The following is a 21,222-nucleotide window of genomic DNA, read 5'->3' as shown; positions in this document are numbered from 1 at the left end:
CATTATAATCCTCTGTCGTATCATCAGTAGCCAATTTACCATTCCTACAACTTCCTTAGTCAAAATTAAGATATTTACGTGTTCATAAAACACATCAAATAATATCAAGCGACTAATTACTATTTCTACAACTACGTTAATCAAAATTAAGACATTTGCGTGTTCATAAAATACATCAAATAACATTAGAATCCTCTGTCGTATCATCAGTGGCCAATTTACCATTTCTACGACTATATTAGTCAAAATTAAGATATTTACGTGTTCATAAAATACATCAAATTACATAAAGTGGCCAATTACTATTTCTACAACTACGTCAATGAAAATTAAGATATTTGCGTGTTCATAAAATAAATCAAATAACATCAGAACCCTCTGTCGTATCGTCAGTAGCCAATTACCATCTCCACAACTACCTTAGTCAAAATTAAGATATTTACGTGTTCATAAAATACATCAAATAACATCAAGCGGCCAATTACTATTTCTACAACTACGTCAATCAAAATTAAGATATTTGCGTGTTCATACAATACATCAAATAACATTATAATCCTCTGTCGTATCATCAGTAGCCAATTTACCATTCCTACAACTTCCTTAGTCAAAATTAAGATATTTACGTGTTCATAAAACACATCAAATAATATCAAGCGACTAATTACTATTTCTACAACTACGTTAATCAAAATTAAGACATTTGCGTGTTCATAAAATACATCAAATAACATTAGAATCCTCTGTCGTATCATCAGTGGCCAATTTACCATTTCTACGACTATATTAGTCAAAATTAAGATATTTACGTGTTCATAAAATACATCAAATTACATAAAGTGGCCAATTACTATTTCTACAACTACGTCAATGAAAATTAAGATATTTGCGTGTTCATAAAATAAATCAAATAACATCAGAACCCTCTGTCGTATCGTCAGTAGCCAATTACCATCTCCACAACTACCTTAGTCAAAATTAAGATATTTACGTGTTCATAAAATACATCAAATAACATCAAGCGGCCAATTACTATTTCTACAACTACGTCAATCAAAATTAAGATATTTGCGTGTTCATAAAACACATCAAATAACATCGTCAGTGGCCAATTGCCATCTCTACAATTACACTAATCCTGACTCCATTAAAATTCAAATACAGGTAACACTTCTACCAGCTTATAATTGCAATGAACGAATTCTAAATCTGAATGTAACCTGCGAGCCTCAACCCTTTATAGCATAATTAAAATTGACACGATATGATAAATTCCATATCTTGGTATATTTTACAAAAACTTGTTACAGCTACGCTCTTTGTAAACCAGTTAACCGAGATAACTCGGTAGGCTGTATTTTATACGAATTGGTTATAGAATACGGAATCAGTGGTGTGCTTGAGTATATCCGCCGTTTCATTGATCCCTTCGAATTTCCCGTGACCCAGAAGGGTGAAACGAAATCGACTTGCTCTATAAAGGATACCGTGACTCGAGGACTTCCGCTGGTGATAATCGTAAAAACTCGTTCCCCTACGAAACACCTCTCTTCATTCATATAACCCGCTTCACTCTTTCCGGATCCCGTACGAAATCACTGCGATATCTAACGGAGGGATGGTGTGCGTTCCGTGCGCGCCACTTGTTGCGAAAATGATAACCGGCTGAGCCAGTTCTCGCGATCGTTAAGGGTTGTACCTAGCTCCCAACAACTCTGCATGGAATCGGGCATTCATAACGAATATTCCTCCCTCTCGTGCCTCTCAAGTTCTTTACGCGTTAAAGGCTAGAAATAGTGGCGGATAATTTGAGAAATCGTAGATTTCATAACGAGACTACCGCAGCTTTCGAGACCTCCCCTTTGACTCTGGGATAGATACTGATATTTTAGCTTTGCCGATATATCTCCAAGTTCATGGAGAATCTTATATTTAACGCTAGTGTGGACTCTTCAGTAAGGCTCTCACCTAACAGACCTATACCTTAGACACAACGAGAGAAGACAGAAAGAATGAGTGTTTCGTCCAAGATTTGCTAGTTATATTTAACGCATTATCGCCGTCTTAACCGCAGAGAATTTTTAGCTTTTCACGGAATCCTAACCAGTCACAAGGAGTGTAACATCAAGTTACGACAGATACAGCTTCTACACGAGTGTGGATATCGATCTCTCCCTAAGAGTTTCATCCATCGAATTGCGGGAATGTGACATTGTTGGAATATATAAACGAAGCAAATAGGTCGATTTTATCTTCGTAAATCGTTCGTTATTCTCGTAGCGAATCGATCGAAATACTTTTTGCCAGAGAACAGGTCACGAGAATCGTCGATCCGTTTGGAACCTTAGACTATGAAAATATCCTTAATCTGATAATCGATATCTGATCCATTTCTCAAGGGATTACTTAATCCGATTAATTGGCTAATTTTCTAAGAAAGTGCGAGATCGTCGTTAAATATAAACGAAATAATAATTACGTCAAGATCAATTTGTATTAGGCTAATATCGACGTTAGGTCAGTTACGTCCTTGTAGTACCAATAATATGAGAGTGGATCAATGTCGGAGATAATTAATAACAAATATTAAGACGTTGAAATGGCGTTTATTTTCAGGCCATTATTAGATTGCTAAGTCAATATTACGATATCGGCAGACTAACTTACTGTTAACTAAGTTACGTCAATCTTAACGTATTGAACCAATATCACAATATTAAGTCAGAACTGGGACTTCACAGAGCATTAGCTCGATCCTATAACTCAATTATCACGACAATGTTAAAATATTCGATATTAAAATAATATGTAAATGGTAGAGATAATTAGTAACAGATATTAAGACAATATAATATTTAAAGGAAACATTTATTGGAATATCGTGTGAATATTACGAAACTAGCCTAACGCCAAGACACCTAATTAACAGCAACAGATACACCGATCTATTAACTCAAAGCTAAACCATCAAAGTGTAACGCCAATTCACATCAGAGAGACCAGGCCACACAGCGCGGACAGGATGGTACCTTCAATAGTCCTAAGCATCAGGTCTGTAAGTATGAAATTGGAATTTGCCTATAGATGGCCCTAGCTAGTAATGTAGTTATCACTAAACTGCGTCATTGATGCCAAAAGTCTTTGTTGACATCTCGCAAACATTTTCGACTCGGAACGATACAAGTTTCGTACGACAGCATAGTTTGTAATAGCGTCGAACATGTCAAATTTTGTGCCTGGAAACTACGATTTGCGGACAGCATTGATTTCCTGTTACCATTTGAAGAAAACTGCTGCAGAATCGCATCGAATGCTCGTCGAAGCTTACGGTGAGCATGCTCTTGGTAAATCACAGTGCTTCGAGTGATTTAAAAAATTCAGAAGTGGCAATTTTGACGCGAGGAACGAAGAACGTGGAAGACCACCGAAAAAGTTTCGAGACAGCGAATTGCAAGCATCGTTGGATGAGGATGACGCTCAAACGCAACAACAACTCGATTTGAATCAAGCTTTGCGTGAAAAACGACCAGAATATCAAAAAGGGCAACGCAAAGTAATTTTGCTTCGTGATAATGCACCATCGCATACAGCAAAACCGGTGAAGGAAACGATCGAAGCGTTCAGTTGGGAAATACTTTCGCGCGTGGCTTACTCACCAGACTTGACTCAGTCCGATTACCATTTATTTGCATCGATGGGACACGCACTTTCCGACCAGCACTTCGCTTCTTACGAAAATGTACGAAAATGGCTCGATGACTGGTTTGCCTCAAAAGAGCGACAGTCTTTTTGACGTGGCATCCACCAATTGCCAGACAGGTGGGAAAAATGTATAGCTAGCGATGGACAATACTTCGAATAAAATATTTTTAATCATTTTCATACAATAAACGTGTATTTTCTGTACAAAAATTCCGGTTTCATGCTTACATACCTGGTACCCACCAGAGGTCTTAGGAATTTTCATAGTTAAACGAGTATCTCTTGTCTTAGATTTCCTTTACGTTTATTGTCTACCACGTGTTACCATAGAAAGTTGGTTTTCTTCACATCTGGTATGTTCCGTTAGCAACTTTCTCGCGAGGGCGGCTAAACCCCTTGCTGGTCCACCAACCGTCTTATTACCCAATCGGAGACGGTGTCTACTGCCCTCACTTCCTTAACCAAAATTGTCATCAACAAATCCGGTAGTCCCGTGTCCTTAGACACACCCACCCCTAGCCTTCCTCAGACACAGTATCGCCAGTAAAACTTACTTATTCTGTATCCTGAGAATAGTCAACTTATCTTTACCGGTCTCTACCCTCATAACAGTCGCGTACTTAACGTATCATTGTAACTAAGTCTTACATAACGTGGTTGGAGTGAATTGTGATTTATGTTAATTCAGTGCGTATTACATTGTGCTTGCTAAAATCATAATAAAGTTTAATTAAAACAAAATTAATAGTTGTGTTACGACTCAGCTATTTTATTTCATCAACCAACCCTTAAAATTTACATGACAAAAGCAATGTTCGTGTATCAACCGTTCAAAGTCCTCTGAGGACCAAATTCTTCGGAACGAAGATAATAGATGGGCGAAGGGAAATTCGAATTTCTTCGAGGCGATTGGAATTCAAGATGACGTTCTGAATGGAAGAATCAGAGATCGAAACAGAGTCGAAGACAGTGGAATGGAAGGCAGCTGGAAGAGCGGTTAAACAACGAGGCAGAAGGAGACAGAGTGGAAGAGAAAACCATGAGGAAGCAGAGTACGATATCGTCGGCCGTTAACGTAATTTCGTTTTCGAACTCGATCGAAACTCGCGCGGCACAGCCTGGAAAGTTGGCTCGTTCCCGTAGCAAGACTCGAGGATTCAGCCAGCCACGGATCGGCGCCTTTATTTCGATAATCCCTTTCGTTGGGCCGTTCAGAAAGGGTGAAAGGTAAAAGTCCCCTTGGGAATCGTACGACGATCCCGAGATCACCGTAATTAACCCGATAGAAGGCTAATTAAAAATTAAGGCCAATTATCAGTTGCCATTTGCCCCGGAGAGCTCTCTGCTCGCAACCAGATCACGAAAATTTTACCTTTCGGTAATCTCTTACGGTTGGCCGTGCAACGCGTCTAATATTAATTGGGCAACGACTGGTGTCAGCCAAGATTTAAAGGGATTTTTTTCGCAACCGTTGGAAACGACAGTTTGTACAGCCGACTGGAAACGAGGAAATATCAGCGGATCGCAGTCGCTTCAATCCTCTCTCTATTTCACTGGATTAGCCGCGGAACCGTTGCCGTCTGTCGTTCTCCACTCGCCTTCCTTTTTCACGCGCAAGATTTCCATCGAGCTACGCGATCCACCAGATTCTTCGCCCGCTGTCGATGACAACAGCGATCCACGGATATTCGTCGAACCTTGCTCGTTAATTCCATCCGAGGAACAACTTGGCGCAAGATACACTCGAGCTCGCCCCTTGGACCCCAAGTTTCTCGTTATCGTTCGTTTTTCAGAGCATCGAGGGAACGCGAGATCCAGTCGACTGCCGCGTAATACTGCGAGTAATCCCCGCCAACTTTACCCACCGAGTTTCGCTTCGCCCCTTGCGCAATTTATTTCGCTCTAACTAACTTATCGATCGGCCGATTTTCGCCTATCCTTCGGAGCAAACGGAAGGAAGATCGCGAATCCTACGTCTACTTGATCGCATAAGCGTGATTTAATAGGTGAAAAAGAAGGTTAGATTCGCTGGAACTTTTGAAGCGTTCAGGGTCGAATAGGACCCTAATTTAGATCTTGCCTCTATGGATGATTTGCTTAGGTTCAGGTTAGGTTCAACTGCTTACGTTGGATCAACCTTACGCTCACCTACTTATCTTCCATCTACCTTAGCTTCTGCTTCGGTTGTAATTGAATTTGATTTGGGTCTTGAGTCTCTGGCTGATTCAACTTGGATCTAACTGAGGATTCAACTTGAGCTTTCAGTCAAGCGGTCGGTCTAGTCTATGATTGTGCTTATAATAGTCTCAGCTAGGTTTACATTACAGGCCTAGACAATGTCTATGTTAGAGCATAAATCTGGGTTAAGATTGGTGGGATATGTTATCGATATGCTGGTTAAGTTTGAACTAGATTCGAATCCACGTACATTAGGACTGTAATTGTGCTTATGTAGCCTGAGTTAGGTCCGCGTTAGTTAGCGTATTAAGCCGTGAATAACTCGAAAAGTGATGTACTCGCTAGTTTTGCTTCCGTCACCTGACACACTTGACCTTCTTCTCGCGGTCGAGATATGCAAGAAAAAGGGTAGATAAAAGGGACGATAACTGGAAAGTCGGTTCACGATCACATAAGAGTGATTTGCCTGTATTTCGCTTAGACCGTGCAAGATTGATCAGCGATTTCGGTGCTCGTTAACACGGCCACACAGGCTTCGTCTAATTTCCGTACGATTATCGGTGTCGCGTTCGTTGTTTTGCTGCGTCTTAAGATCTTTAACGAGCACTCTTTTCTCCACAACGAGGGATCAAAGTGCTGTGAAACGTTCCGTACATCGCTCGAACGAGAAATTTCACGAATCTTCACGCTGTTAGTTCCACCGATGAAACAACTATTATTTCAACTGTTCTTAGTTAGACAGGTTTCACTACTGACTGACTATTTTATGCTAGGCTAGAACACAGCATGTTCGGAGTTGCCACAGTATTATGATCTGACAAATTACGTATCACAGCGAACCGTGCATTTTTGTTTTCAACTTCCAAATAACGAGTGAGAGTGTATGAGACAATTTGCTACTAATGTGAAAAATTCAGTTGGAATCTGCAAGCGTGAAAATTACAGGAGAAGCTTGTCCATGATAACCAATAAAGATCTTAATTATAGGAATTATCAGCTTGATATCATCTTCAAGAATAGTCGAAATACTTGAAAACACGGGGAAGTTACTATAAAACAAGAGCAAGCGAATTCCTGGTGAGAAGTTTTCGATATGAAAGCGAACATGTTTCAGAGACTTGAAAGTTAACCGTGTCTTATTTCAATCCTCCTACTGTACCCGGAACTGTACCACCTAATTGCAACTTCAGATTAATACAGCTTTTTTGTATCGAGCATTGCTAGAATCAGACATTTTCAGTTTCGTTGGCAAATTAATTGCTTACTAAACTTGCCAAAAACCTAATTACGTTCTTTCATAATTCATTCATATTCTCTTGCTCCATTGCTGTTAAAACTGTCCTAGAGAACCTTACCTTAGGTCTGGCTTAGCCTAAGCTATCTAGGTCTCTGGTACTATGGATATCTGTAGCTACGCTAGGTCTAGGTTAAATCTAAGCTAACGTCTTAGATTTAAATCTAGATGAAAGTTTGATCATTTTGCAAAATGAGAGCACTCGCTGTTAAAGTTATTACAGTAGAAGAAGAAGAAACTACGTCAGCAGACGTGCAACAAAATTAAAATCCTATTTGAAAAAGTGAAGTCATACTTCGCGTTATGCATCACTGCAGTCATCTAATTACACCGTCGACCATTCTCAAACTATAGTCCCACCCAGTTGCGTGATCCTTTCTATTACCTCACACACCTCGACACTTCACGCTCTCCTTCCTCAATCTTCTTTTTTCTCTCCCCAAAGGAAGGTTCACCGGAAAAGCTCTCCCTGGCAATTTTCGAGCCTAGTTTTTCACGACGATTCGACTCAGCAAGGTCGTTCATCACCGGGCATTTTACGCACGGGCCAACTGGTCAAACTGACGCGTTGCTTTCGGCGGACGTCTCTGTTTGCCGCTGGCCATGCGAACGACGTTATTAAAATTACGCGCGGCCGAGCACGCGAACCCATTCCCTTTCGCGCCGGGAATTTTAAGTTCGACCACCGGGATTCCATGAATAACGCGGCCAAGCACGTAACGCGCGCGCGACACCGGAGCCATGTCCGGAAAACTGCGCGTAAATGTCTCCGTGTACACATGGCCCAATCCCGGATAAGTACAGATATTACAGGCGTGCATATTACACGCAGCTCCGTGCAGATGTATTCGCCTGATTTGTTGTATTCACGCCGGTCCAGCGCTGGATTCGCGTTACACGCCTGGCTATTCACGCCGCATTAATCGGCTGCAACCGGAACGCGTCGCGTTTTCCATTTAGTCGATAGACCCTGCAACGACGGATCACCATTTTTCTTCTCTTTTTTTTCCACCGATTTTTTAACGTAGGATAACGTGTAGCGACGAGGAAGCTGGGTCTAAAGCAGAATACGAGAGGCGAAAAAACAATATAAAAAGTTAACCTGTCATATTTACGTTTCGCTCTCGTTTCCAACACGGAATTCGTTTAGCAACGAGGAGGACTCGCTAGGTTCGGAGTAGCATTCGTCAAGGACCAAGACGAAAAAACGACATGAAATATAACTAATGAAAGATGGCGACTTGGACCAAAGGAGGGAAGATTCTTGACGAAAGAACGAGTGAAAAGTGCCCTGTGAGCCTTTTACATGCGAGGCTTGCTCGCGGAGCAAATTGAATTTGAAAATGTCGGGACTCCGCGCAAGTAGAATGGGTTTGTGTGGGGTCAGCCATGCAGGGAACCATCATTTCGTAATCGCCACTGCTCTCTACTCGGTGAATTAGGGTGGCTGTATTATTTATACGAAAGCTGTGTCCACATACTGTAACCAGAACCATCTCGTGCAGCCCCGACCAACCGTATTCCTTAATCTTTTCCTCGATTAATGTTACAACGAGTCCAGACGGCGAATATAGCATTCCCGCTGCGCGAAATTCCCAGATACGTTCTACATCCTGCAACTATGAACACCAGGACATACAGAAGGGATGAAAAACTGTTACCGTATGGTTCTACAGGCTGCTCCATATAGCAGAATCCTCGCATCTTTTGTTCAAATAGCATTTGAAAATTTCCATTTCTTCACCGATACCACGTTAGCTCGTTCAATCACATAATTCATAATCATTGGAAATCAACGTCGATGAACGAAAGCAATCAGCCCCTTCTGCTACCATGACTGATCAATCCCATATCGTATCAGCCAGCCGTATCATACCATGAGAGGCAACAACACATCGTGGAAGTAGGGAACGAAGGAAAACAATCAACTGGCAGCAAAAATCCGTATAATTCCTAGCGGAAGAGTCGCCGGGAGCGGGTCGCCCGGAGCGTAGCGTATTTCCCCCCAATTTCGTTAGCGCCTGCACACACGCAACGCAGCGAACGAGGTAGCCTCGCGCAGCGGCAGAGCGAGACGGAGAACTTTGCAGCGATCATCGACTTGGGTTGCTGACGCGTGCGCATTGGCCAAGGCACGAACTCGCCCTGTCTCGGTCGGTCGTGTCGGTCCGGCGGCTGCCTTCGTCTCTCTTCGCTCCTCTGCTCCCGGCCGCTCCACCGCCCTTCCCCTACCAACCCGCCCAACCATCCCCACCATCCAACCGTCTCTGTCGCTACCAGAGCAGCAGCACCAGCACCTCCAACCACCACCATCGGGCTACAACCACCACACTAGCAAGGGAGCATCATAGTGGTAGCAGCAGCAGCAGTAGCAGCAGCAACACACCAGCACCTCCAGGTTCCCTCTGCTGGTGTGTGCCGATGCCGCAGTAGCGACTGCCTCTCTGGCCCGTATAGATTTTCAATTAGACCGCGCGAAACGTGGAAAATAATGTGCCGCTCCGACACCTGCTGACCGTTCCCGAAGGTCGCTCGTCCGGGTGTCCCTGTGTCCGACGTACCGCACCTCTTCTATACCACGTCGTTGCCCCGAGATCGTAGTCGTCGTGGCCGAGGTGTACACCTGGTGGACGGACAGACAAACAGACAGAGGAAGAGGGAGAAAGACAGATCGATTTCAGTCTCGTGTGCGTGAACAGTGCCAAAAGAACAAGAGGATGGCCAGCCAGTGACGAGATCTTCGAATGGTCCACGGTCCATGGGGTCGCCAGAGAGGATGCCGTTTCCGGTGAACCACAGGACCCTGTTGTCCAGCCTTGTCGCGCTCTCCGCTTTCATACTACACTCAGGTAGGCCTCAGTGTACCTATTGATGTCACGACGAAACAGAAAAAGCTTCTCTTTGATGAAAGAAGTTGGTCTATTCAAGTTGGTCGGTTCGTCATCCGGTAATCCAAAACGGTATTCTCCGAGTTTCGACGATTTTCCAAGTAGACTTCGATGGTAGGATGTGGTTCCGAGGACCTCCCATGGATTCTTTTGCCGATAGCTCAGTGACGAAGAGATTCCTAGCATTCCAACTACTAGTTGGTTAGAGGAATAAATATTTAACTGTGATCAATTGCATTCGTTGCTGGCTAAAGATATCGCCAGTCAATATTTGAACCGATAACCGGTCTCCACGCGGCTGTTCGCATTGTTTGGATGTTTGCACGACAACCAACGGGCCTCTGGCATCCGAGCCACATCGATTTCCGCGTTCCCCCCGTGTAATTTGCGTAATTCCAATATCCTAAACGCGTCGATCTTCCTTAGTCCACGTGGAGATCCCGGGACAATTCTATCTGCCACTCTGGTCATCAATCTTCGGTTCTGTGCTCGGGCAGTTTCGTGAAATCCATGGCCCTGACGTGACAGATTCCAGTTTTCAGTAAAACTCCGCGTCCAAAGATTCGATTTAGAGGAATCCAGTTCGAATGAACTGCAGCGCACGTAAATTAAAGATTTCTATGCTGGTAACATGTTCAAGATTTGCTCAAGACCTTCCCTCCCTTGTATGTTCAAATGGAAACTAAATTCGTGACAGGGTAAGTTGCTGTTTTTGTTTGTTGATTTTTTATTTGTCGTTTATTTAACGTTGCCGCGACGTGGAACGACCAAATGAGAATTAAGAGCCTATTTTCAACGGTGAACACGTCGGTTTACCGTGTAGAGCGCCAACTTCCCTGAGAGAATGGCGGTAATACGGTAACCAACAGACATTTAGATAGGATCCGCTTTGTCGAGGATAGAAATAGGATTCCCGGGACGCGGAAGTCCAGCAGGATAAGCGGAAAAGTGGATAAATTCTCGGTCTGAATAAAACCTACCACCGAAACCATTTTTGTCCAATTTTTTAACATTACGTATACCAAATGTAACTTGTATTCACATTCACACTTATACTATAATAAATTAGTTGTCAAGTTAATTCGCCTGATTCTTTCATTCGATTAACTGGAATTACACTCTAAATTGGAAGACGCGCCAGATCTACGTTAAGGTCCAATTCCATTTTTTTAGTGAATTTTATAGAAGCTGCGAACGTTTGATTCAAATTCAAAATTTTAATTCGAGTTCAAATGTCTTAAGACTGAATCGAGTTCAAGCTTAATGAATTATAATAGGAAAGTTAACATAGATTCCAGCTTAAATTTCCATCAACGTAGATTGCGTTTGGTATCGAAGAAGATATTAATTAAAAACAGCTTCGATTAGAATTGGTCCAAATTCTCGTTCAAATTTCAATCGATCAGATCCGAATTGCTGCAGAAAATATTCAGTTCATCCTAAAGCTAACGTAAACTCGAAGTAAGGAAAAAGGCATTGAATCTTATTTAAACGTATCTTGAAGTTTCCACCTGAACGAAGATACCACTTTTTTCATTCTAGCGAAAGGAAACATCAGTTTCGAGCTAGTAAATGAAAAAAGAGAAACGAAAGACGATACAAAGCGACAAGGTGCTGGTTGAACGAGGAAACGATCGAGTCGACAACTTCTTCCGGTCGTCGCGCGAGCATCGGTTAATCGCTTCCAGGACCATTGCCAATCAAGAAACGAGAAAATATACGGGCGCGTAAAGCGGTTCGTGATGTCACGTTCGTTTAAAGACGGGGGCCAACAGAACGACATAACCTTCGATGGCCTCGCGAAAGTGTATTACGATAGGTCGTTAACTCGAGTACTCTAATTGGCTCAATTTCCAATAAAACTCGCCGGTAAACCGGCACTAGCTTTGAGTCCGTTTAAATAAAACAATACACCGCCGCCACCCTCTCTCTCTCTCTCTTTCTTTCTTTTGCTCGGCGCGCCCTCGTTCATTCATTCTTTCTCTCCCCGCTACCCTAACCTTCCTAATTCCAACAAGGAACAAGGAAATTACGTTGCAGCCACTACCTACCGGTCTGATTGCGTTTTCAGAACTCCTGCGCTTTTATACGCTTTTACAGTGGATAATTGTGGTTTCGTCGATACATAGAATTCTCTTTAATTTTGTCCGACGCATGGTAAATACAACTGTTGGGTTGGCAACTAAGTCATTACCACCTAATGACAAAATCAGCAATCACTTAGTTACCAACCGCGTACAACTTGTTAACCGTAAAAGATAAAACAGCACAGACAGTTAGAAGTTTAGGCGAAGACAAACTTATTTGGTTGCTACAATCTAACTTAACATCTGGATTTGGTCAATGCTAGATGTTCCGTAATTAAATTGGCGCCACATCAAACGTAGCTAGGTTAGATCAATCGAGCTTTCCGTTTGCTTGATCATGTTACATCTTAAATGCATTTACACACAGGCTGTGGGAAATTTTAACCGCCTGACGTTCTTTTTATTTATCTCCTTCTTATTTATTGAACCCACAGAATGTACCGAATATACTCTCTAAAAACTTAGACACCCTGTATATGATAAAAAAAATTGATGTTTTTCAAACATTTTAATTTTTATATCCACCTCTGTACATATAATCACGGCTACTAAAAGCTTCTTATTTTGGGAAATCCCGTGTATGTTAACATACGACTGCCGTGGCAGAAAATTCGATAATTCGAGCCCTGAAAAAATACGGTTGGAGCACGCAAGCTGAAAATTAACGCCGGTGGCCGTGTACCGTTTAATTCGAGGCATAAGCGCGTAATACCAGGCGATAATACAGTCGGTAAATAATCTGAGTATATATCTAGCTACTGATTAACCTCCCCTCTCGACAGGTTCGTCCAACCCTCGTCCGATTGCCTTTAATTAAATCGACCGTGTCCGTGTCCGTCACGAGCACGTGCGACTAGCGTCGTGACGCCAGGTGTCCACCTCTCCACTCGGAAGATACAACAGCCCTCTATAGATCGCAAATGTTTCTTTTGATGGTTAATCTACACAGCAAACTACTCCATTCTATATAAAAACATTTTCATTTAACAATTTACTAAAATTGAGGTTTCATAAAATTTCGAGTATTTCCAACAGAGCTGTAAAAGGGATACGACATCTTATGGGCAATTCGATGTTAAGTACGATTCCCATCCTCTATTTCGTGGCTCGATCTATTTCAACCACGTGGAATATTGATGTTCGTCGTCGAAGATTCCTTCCGTCGTATCCCATCTCGAATAGAAGGACGCGTTTCCAATAAACGTAGCCGTATCTGACGGAAACCGACCGAAAATACCGCAATTTATACCGGTCTGACCTACAATGTTCTCATAGCCCTGATCACACACGGCTGATAGGGGAGAAGCCTTCCTTATCGACCGGCAATACGTTCTTTTAAAAGATCCACAGATCCAATCAAATGGATAATCGAACGAATACGAACGCGACGAGATCGTCGTGAAAAAGGCTGTTTCCGAGGGGAGAAAAAAAATATGGAGTGGAACAGGATGGAAGAAGTTAATTAAGGCCACTCGAAAAAAAAATTACAACCAACGATTCTCGAGTGATGTTTAGTGGATTGGTAGCATTACCAGTAACGATTGAATAAGGAAATAGGCAGTAATAGAAAATGAAAGAGAGCTTCGTGCCGATACGGTTTTAACACTTCACTCGCTTTTGTCAATTTTCCATCGATTCAATCGACGAACAGAATGAAAGGAGTAAGGAATATCATCCATTGAATATCTGACTGGAAATCGCTGATTTTTCACCATCAACAAGACGCAATATAATCGTCCCCTGTATCGTTTCCAATAACCTCTGTCTTTGTTGAAGGGAAGGAAAAGAGGAGAGTGGCCGCGATTAAATACCGCTCCAAAGAGAGAAGCATTTGCTCAGTTTCGCAACGTATTTTCCGTTCGATCACGGGTAATTTTAAGAAGCTTACCGCGTAAGAGGATCAACGGCTCGGCTACGGTGCAGTTACAGACATCCTATCCAAGTACCGTCGATGATTCGACAAGAAAAGAGTTTTGTTTCGTATCCGCCGATTGGTTTCGTGTTTGACCAAAGTGATCTACGTCCTTTTAGAGATGGGTTATACGAAATAGATTGGATTCTGCGGAAAGGTACAGATTTGGACAGCAGATGGCGGGTTTGAGTAATATGGACTCGTATATAGTCAGACATATACAAGATCTTACGTTACCACTCATATACCCGATTCAGTAGTACGACGCGTAGTCAAACATCTCTCGAGTATATTTCCGCTAGGTTTTAGATTAATTTAGAAACAGTTTCGAGCATGAAAGTTACTACCAGGATATACCTTGACTACTTAATCGCATGAAAGAATGTCCAGAATACATTTAGTTTCGACGAAGATTAAATTTGAATAATTTTAAGATCCCAGGCATATTCGTGTTCAGAATATTCTATAATTTTCTCAAAAATTTTCGTAAAAAAAAAAAAATACTACAAGCACGTTGAAAACTCTTTGCAGGTATCGTGGCTCTTCGTATGACGGCCCTACAGATACCACAGCACGTCGTTCTAAACGAAACTGTCCGTATGCAGTGCAACTTCAACCTGGACAAAGAGGTATTGTACTCGGTGAAATGGTACAAAGACGGCCATGAGTTCTATCGTTTCGTGCCGAGGGACGAACCCATGGTGCAGACCTTCCGTGTTCCTGGCGTAAACGTGAACGTGAGTATATCTAGCAGGAATATCCAATCGCTCTCATCTAAAGATTAGAATCTGTGACGATCTTCGGTTGCAGATACACAATTCCACCAAGATATCGGTAGTACTGAACAATGTGAATCTTACTAGTTCAGGGAGATACCGGTGCGAGGTCTCTGCCGAGGCTCCCGCCTTTCAAACCGTGTCTGATCACGCAGACATGACGGTAGTAGGTGAGCAAATTTATTAATTCATTTCCGGCCACTTAACCATTCGATTATCCTCTTGAGACTAGGAGACCCTTGAAAATGAATTGTGCGTTTCTACGGTATCACGTGAGCCATACTATTTCTCTGGGGTACTTGCGGTTGCTTATTTTTAACAACATGTGCTTTAATTACAAAATTACGGATAAACGATAAATTTGACGAATTTATTCCCTACAATCGCCATAATCGATTATTAGTTCGTCAATAATTTATACATAATGGTCAGATACAAATATTGTTACTATAAATCAATCAAAATGTCCCGATATTTACGAGCGACAGTATATGTGGAAATAGATAGCAGAAAGCTTGGCTAATAGAAAAAGGTGAAAATTGCCCTCTTTACAGTTCTTCCTGACGAAGGACCACGAATAACCGGTGGTCGTTCCCGCTACCAAGTAGGGGAGGTGGTCCGCATGAACTGCACATCAGCGCCCTCAAAACCGGCCGCCCTGTTAACTTGGTTCATCAACGGCGATCCGGTAAGTACCTCGTAAAAGAGTCTCTCCCTAATGTCCTGCGTCTCTAATTCGGCAATGAAAACTCAACTACTACAGTCTATGGATTTATGGGTCTACAGGTCTATACGATCTGCCATAGATATAATTCGCCACATTCGCTTCAGAACTATCATAAATTACCCTGAGATATAAAACACTAGATCTGCCACTCTTATCTTTCTCGCTCTCCCCTTCATTCTTTCTTCTTTGCCACCACTTCCTTTTTCCTTCTTCCTTATATCCCTTCCCCTCATCTCTTATCCCTTCTTCCTTTTCTCATTCTGTAGCCTTTTTCTCATTTCCTTTTTCTCTTCTCTCATTTCCCCTTACAAAATCTCAAGCGATTATACATCGGATCGATATAAAATGTTTAACCATCTAAGGAAGCTTATACAACGACATCTGTCGATCCATTTCCATACTAGACAATTTCTGCCTCTATGGCTAATCGCAACAAGCGAAGGATGTCTCTCATGTAACCGTGAGAAAAGCCGTCATAAAGGCGACCGATGTGAAAAGAGGCCGCATAAAGTGAACTCTAATCGCGCATTGCCGGTAAAAGTCGCGACTCTGCCTCTGTCCGTTTTATTGTTACGAAAACAATCAACGGCTTTTCAGGCCGATACCCAGTACCTGAAGGGACCGCACATTACCGCCGTGGACGAGAAGGGCCTGGAGACCGCGGTATTGGGCTTGGAGTTTCGCGTTGCCAACAAACATTTCAAGCGTGGCGACATGAAGCTCAAGTGCTTGGCGACAATAGCGACCGTCTATCTGCAGAGCAAAGAGGAGAGCGTGGAAGGAGACGAGAGGATCCTGAAAGCCCCGGTGATGGAGAGTCGCGAGACCAGGGCACAGAGCCACACACGCAACGATTTAATCAATGGTAAAATACCCGGTGATTCTCCGTCGTTCGACCAAACATTTCGCTGGAAACAACCTAGATGTCACCACTGTTCGGTCAACAATTCGTAAATCCTTTCGATTCGACGTTTCAGACGATTCTATACGGGAAAGTTCAGAAATCAAGGATGTAAGATTGTACAATTGACACGGGAACGACTCTACGTGATAAAATACATCGAAAGTACAGAATACAATTTTTTTTGGATAAGATAGAATTTAAAAATTTGTTTAATGTACGTAAACTTGGGTAATTATAGAGCAAATAATTAACAGGGCATACAGTCTACAATTGTGAAATGTGTGAATGTTATTATACTTTTTATTTGATTCTCCATGTAGAATCGCCTCTTTACCGACTGTAACGTGATTAATTGGACCTTATACTTCGTTTCTTCTTTTAGTATCGGGGATATTACCAGCGAACATCGTGACAAATATTAATTCTATGGAAAAAATAGGATTTACAATACGTTACATATTTTATTATGTTAAACACTAATTTAAGGACTACTATTTATAGCTGCATTACACGGATGAATACTTGAACGAAATTCACGCAAAATTTACTGGCCGTTGTGTTCGGTCAAGAGAGATACACTTTCAAATGCAAATAAATCGCGAAATTGATTACATTATAGGTTAATTAGTTGGCGATTAAACGCTTGCCCGTTTGGGCTTGATAAATAATTCATCAATCAAGACGGTCAAGTGATAATTAACCTAACCAAAAAGCATCGAATCGGAAGGATTGATAGTGTTTATTAGAGAAACAAACCTACATGAATAATAGACACAACAAACAGAAGTCGAACTCATCATAATTTCACATACGTATCGTTTACAGAGAAAAATTCAAAAATATGAGACATGAAATTCTTAGTTATCCAACATCATTATTTTAAACTTGACTCAATTAGGCTGCTTGGAAGATAGAACATTTTCCAAAGTCAAAGAAATCCATTACAAATATAAATACAAGTACAAATTTACCATTACAAATCCAGATACAACAATTTAATTGATTGAATAGACAATGAAGGCAAATCAAGTCCTCTTGAAAAACTGTTTAAACAGAATAGCTTCTTGGAGAAGAAAAGTGCTATTGATTTCCTGTTTGCTTTGAAGTGTTTTATTGAAGATCAAGTAATGATGAATATGGCACGACAAAGAGAGTCTTAGATGATAAATGAAAGTAGAAACTTGATCTTGTTTGAAGAATATTCCTTCTCCATTTCCACTATAGAATCTTTGATACATTGATATAGCTCAGAAGATTTACAGTTGCAAAAAAGAAACATTGCTTTGATATTCTGAATAAAAGCAGTAGTAGGAAGTTAGCAATACTAAGATTCTTTTGCTTTTCTCCATTGTCATTTAAATTCTTTGCTTAGAGCAAACAAATACGCTTGGGACAACAATATTAGTTTTAAGTATTATATAGAACATTATTATAGAATTTTGTATATTGTCCATTTATGCCCAAATAATTCTGAACGGTTAATATTGTCGCTTTAAAAATCAGGTCATACAATAACTGAAAAGCATCACGTTCTAAAATATTCTCAGCTACTTAATGGTTGCAACTTATATTTTGTAAAGCGTATTCTAAGGAAAGTTCTTTGCTTAGAGCAAACAAATATGCTTGGGACAACAATATTAGTTTTAAGTATTATATAGAACATTATTATAGAATTTTGTATATTGTCCATTTATGCCCAAATAATTCTGAACGGTTAATATTGTCGCTCTAAAAATCAGTTCATACAATAACTGAAAAGCATTACATTCTAAAATATTCTCAGCTACTTAATGGTTGCAACTTATATTTTGTAAAGCGTATTCTAAGGAAAGTTATTTTCTATTTCAGGGAGTGAGGCAACCAGAATATTCAACCGGATGATCATTTTTCTGATCACGGGAATCATCCTAGCTCGATAATAACGACAGTTGTTTTTCACGTTGCTTCCTAAGAGTGTAAAACGAGTACGTTAGGAGATTGTTCCCATCGTATCTAATGCTAATTTTTAAGCCGCGTAATCGTAATTAAATATCATATCGATAAACATAAGGGTGACGTTCGACTAGACGTCTTCGTCGTACAAGTAGTGACAGATCTATCTAACTCTCTATTTCCCCCTTTTTTAATTTGAATTAAACCAAATTCGATTCACTTACTATCGTTTAAAAAAAATTAATCTTGAAATTACTTTTGAAAAATTAAATTAATTCAAAATATTTGATTAAGAAGATTAAGATAAAATTTTCAGAATATTTATGTGTACAATTTCTCAAAGAAAATTATGAAGAAAAATTCTTCAAATATTTGTAGATCTGCCACTAGTAATAAACCAAAATATGTTCTAGGCTCTAAATGTATTCTCGCGTGAAGAAAAGGTTTCATTTAAAACATATCCATGGAACTACCAAAGAGAGGGAGAGAAAGTAAAACAATAAAAGAAAATACAACACAGAACAAATTACTCAAAGAAAAGAAACCAAAGGAAGCATAAATCCGTCTCTCCATATGCATATATATATATATACATATATTATATATATGTTAGATCGTCCAGAGATCTTTTTAACAAATGACAAGGAAGTTCTCATTGCTTTCCCATACATTGAAACAATATTATTTTTACTACAATTTTATAAGGGTACTTCTATTTTTACTGCATATCATTTTTTATATATTTGACAAAAAGAAAGGGGGAACCTCTATATGGAAAGCACATGTTTTTCCATCTCAAAATCTTGCTATTGTGTTGTACAAATGCAATGGAAAGCAATCAAGAACAATTTTTGATAGCTAGCTTCACAAACGGATGCTGGGTAATTATTATTTCCACTAAATTGATATCAATTCATTATGCCATAAATTGTATGCTTTTGTTGTCTAACAAGTCTACTTAAAGATATTTTAAATAACAGAAACATACAAATTTTAAGTAAATCTAATGTCGTTATAAAGATAATAATGTATTCAAAGTTCTTTTCAATGAATTCTGGTATTAACTGAAATTTCAATTCTTGAAAAATGGAATACCCAGTGGTGACATAAATGGTGCATCTCATACAACGTAATCTCAGCTATAATACTTTAGGAGCGTATATTTTTATCTAGATTTTTACATTCAATGATCGTGTGACTTTATCACGTTTCAAGTTTTCCCGCGTAAATACGAGGAATTGAGAACAGTTTGAAAATAGGCGCCATTATATGAAAACCACGTTTTAAGCGAAACATTTTAATGCGGGGAATTATATATAAAAGTGTGTTATGTCAACATTTTAACTAAAAATATCCTCGCTTTCGTATGTTTGTACAAATTTTCATTTACGACTTTAGCTCAGGGCCCGGAGATTTAACGATCCACCCACGAAATATACATTTCAAAAATCCATCTTTCTTGTAAAATTGCTAGACAACGAAATTTCCAAAAATGATACTAATCCAACTTTTCTTCAAATTATTCTAATAATATCTTAAGGCTATTAAGCACTATTGTACATCTAAATTATTTACAGTTGTCTTCCTGCACGAAGCAATTTCACAAGAAAGATCGTTAATTAAACATTGTTAATGCTACTTATCGTTATTTACTGCGAAAATTTTATTGGTGAATTATTTACATTGTTATTTCTAGACTACGGATGTTTATGCACTTTTCAAAAATGTAAAATTTCAAAGATTTGCAGAATGCATATAATATGCGATAATATATAAAATATCAAATTATTTTGATATATTTTATTGTAGTACAATAATTATATATAGTTTAATATTATAATATATTATTATATATTTCTATATATGTGTATAAAATAGCATTTATTATAATATTTACTAGATAAAACAAATTTTTATTCAAATTCCATTTCACTATATTTATAAAAATAGAAAACAGCATAATCATCAGCAGTCTAGATATTTCTGTATGCATGTGCGCGAAAATTCAAAAATTACTACGTTCTACGACGTGAACTTTTGAGTGCTTTGTCTGTATAGCGAACATTTTCTCTCTTTTATTAAAAAAAACTTTTACATTTTTTCGCAAATGTTAATTTTTAATATAATTAAACATGAAAGAGAAAGGAAAAAAGGCAAAAATCGCAAACACGACGTCGTAATGTCTGATAATTAAGCTAAAAACGAATATGTGTTTCTTACATAGTAGCGTATCAAAATCCTGGTACATACTTGTCATATCATAAAAAGTGTTTAACGAAGCTGTAAATATGTACATAATTTTCATCGTTATTAAAATTCACTATTATAATACTCTTTCCGTTTCGTTTAATTCCTTTGTGGACGCGTAATTTAACCTAACCTAATTTTCGACGCAATGCTAATACTTGTAAACAATGTCAAAATCATTAAAAGTTCGATGTGAAAATATTAAAAATGAATGGATTCACTCACCAATAGGAGCAATATTTTCTTTGGAAGAATGCTGTTAAGAAACCATGACACAAGGCCTTCCATACGTCGCATGAAGAATGATGTGTAAAATGTTCCATCTTTATAACTCTTCACTTTTATATGAAAATTCTGATACTATTTGATACACAGGATATATACACTACTAATTTTCGAATGACATTAAAAATTTTTAATGTAAAATCTGTTTGTAAAACGACGAACGCCACATATAGACTTCCTTCCGACGCGACTTTCAAGATACAAATGGCGTTGCTACCGTATCACGTGATCTCGCTGCCTCCTTTCCCGCCAAAAATTCTTGTACCGAAAAATAAAAGTTGAAATAAAAT

General features: G+C 39.7%; 2 protein-coding genes across 7 annotated transcripts in view; one reads left to right on the top strand and one right to left on the bottom strand.

Annotated features, from left to right (window-relative positions):
* LOC138188018 (uncharacterized) overlaps positions 1–21,124 on the bottom strand; it is a 131,237-nt gene extending 110,113 nt beyond the window's left edge. Inside the window, exon 1 of the mRNA XM_069129386.1 lies at positions 20,873–21,124. The gene's annotated coding sequence lies outside the window, so the exon portion shown is untranslated. The remainder of the gene's footprint in view (positions 1–20,872) is intronic.
* LOC138188016 (cell adhesion molecule 2-like) lies at positions 9,496–20,876 on the top strand. 6 transcript variants are annotated; one of them, XM_069129379.1, is made up of 7 exons: positions 14,087–14,218; positions 14,593–14,798; positions 14,872–15,007; positions 15,392–15,525; positions 16,162–16,429; positions 18,317–18,432; positions 18,814–20,876. In XM_069129379.1, exons 1-6 carry the CDS (start codon positions 14,101–14,103, stop codon positions 18,385–18,387), a joined length of 933 nt encoding a protein of 310 aa, XP_068985480.1. In that variant the 5' UTR covers positions 14,087–14,100; the 3' UTR covers positions 18,388–18,432; positions 18,814–20,876. The 6 variants fall into 6 exon arrangements, with proteins under 6 accessions (XP_068985481.1, XP_068985480.1, XP_068985479.1 ...); XM_069129380.1 differs by lacking the exon at positions 14,087–14,218 and adding an exon at positions 9,496–10,023 and having other exon boundaries at positions 18,317–20,876; XM_069129378.1 differs by having other exon boundaries at positions 18,317–20,876.
* Positions 21,125–21,222: the final 98 nt, after the last annotated feature.

Source organism: Bombus flavifrons, chromosome 16 (assembly GCF_040668555.2).
Source record: "Bombus flavifrons isolate JBK064 chromosome 16, iyBomFlav1_principal, whole genome shotgun sequence".
Taxonomy (NCBI): Eukaryota; Metazoa; Arthropoda; class Insecta; order Hymenoptera; family Apidae; genus Bombus; species Bombus flavifrons.
This window is presented reverse-complemented; position numbering and strand designations above follow the sequence as displayed.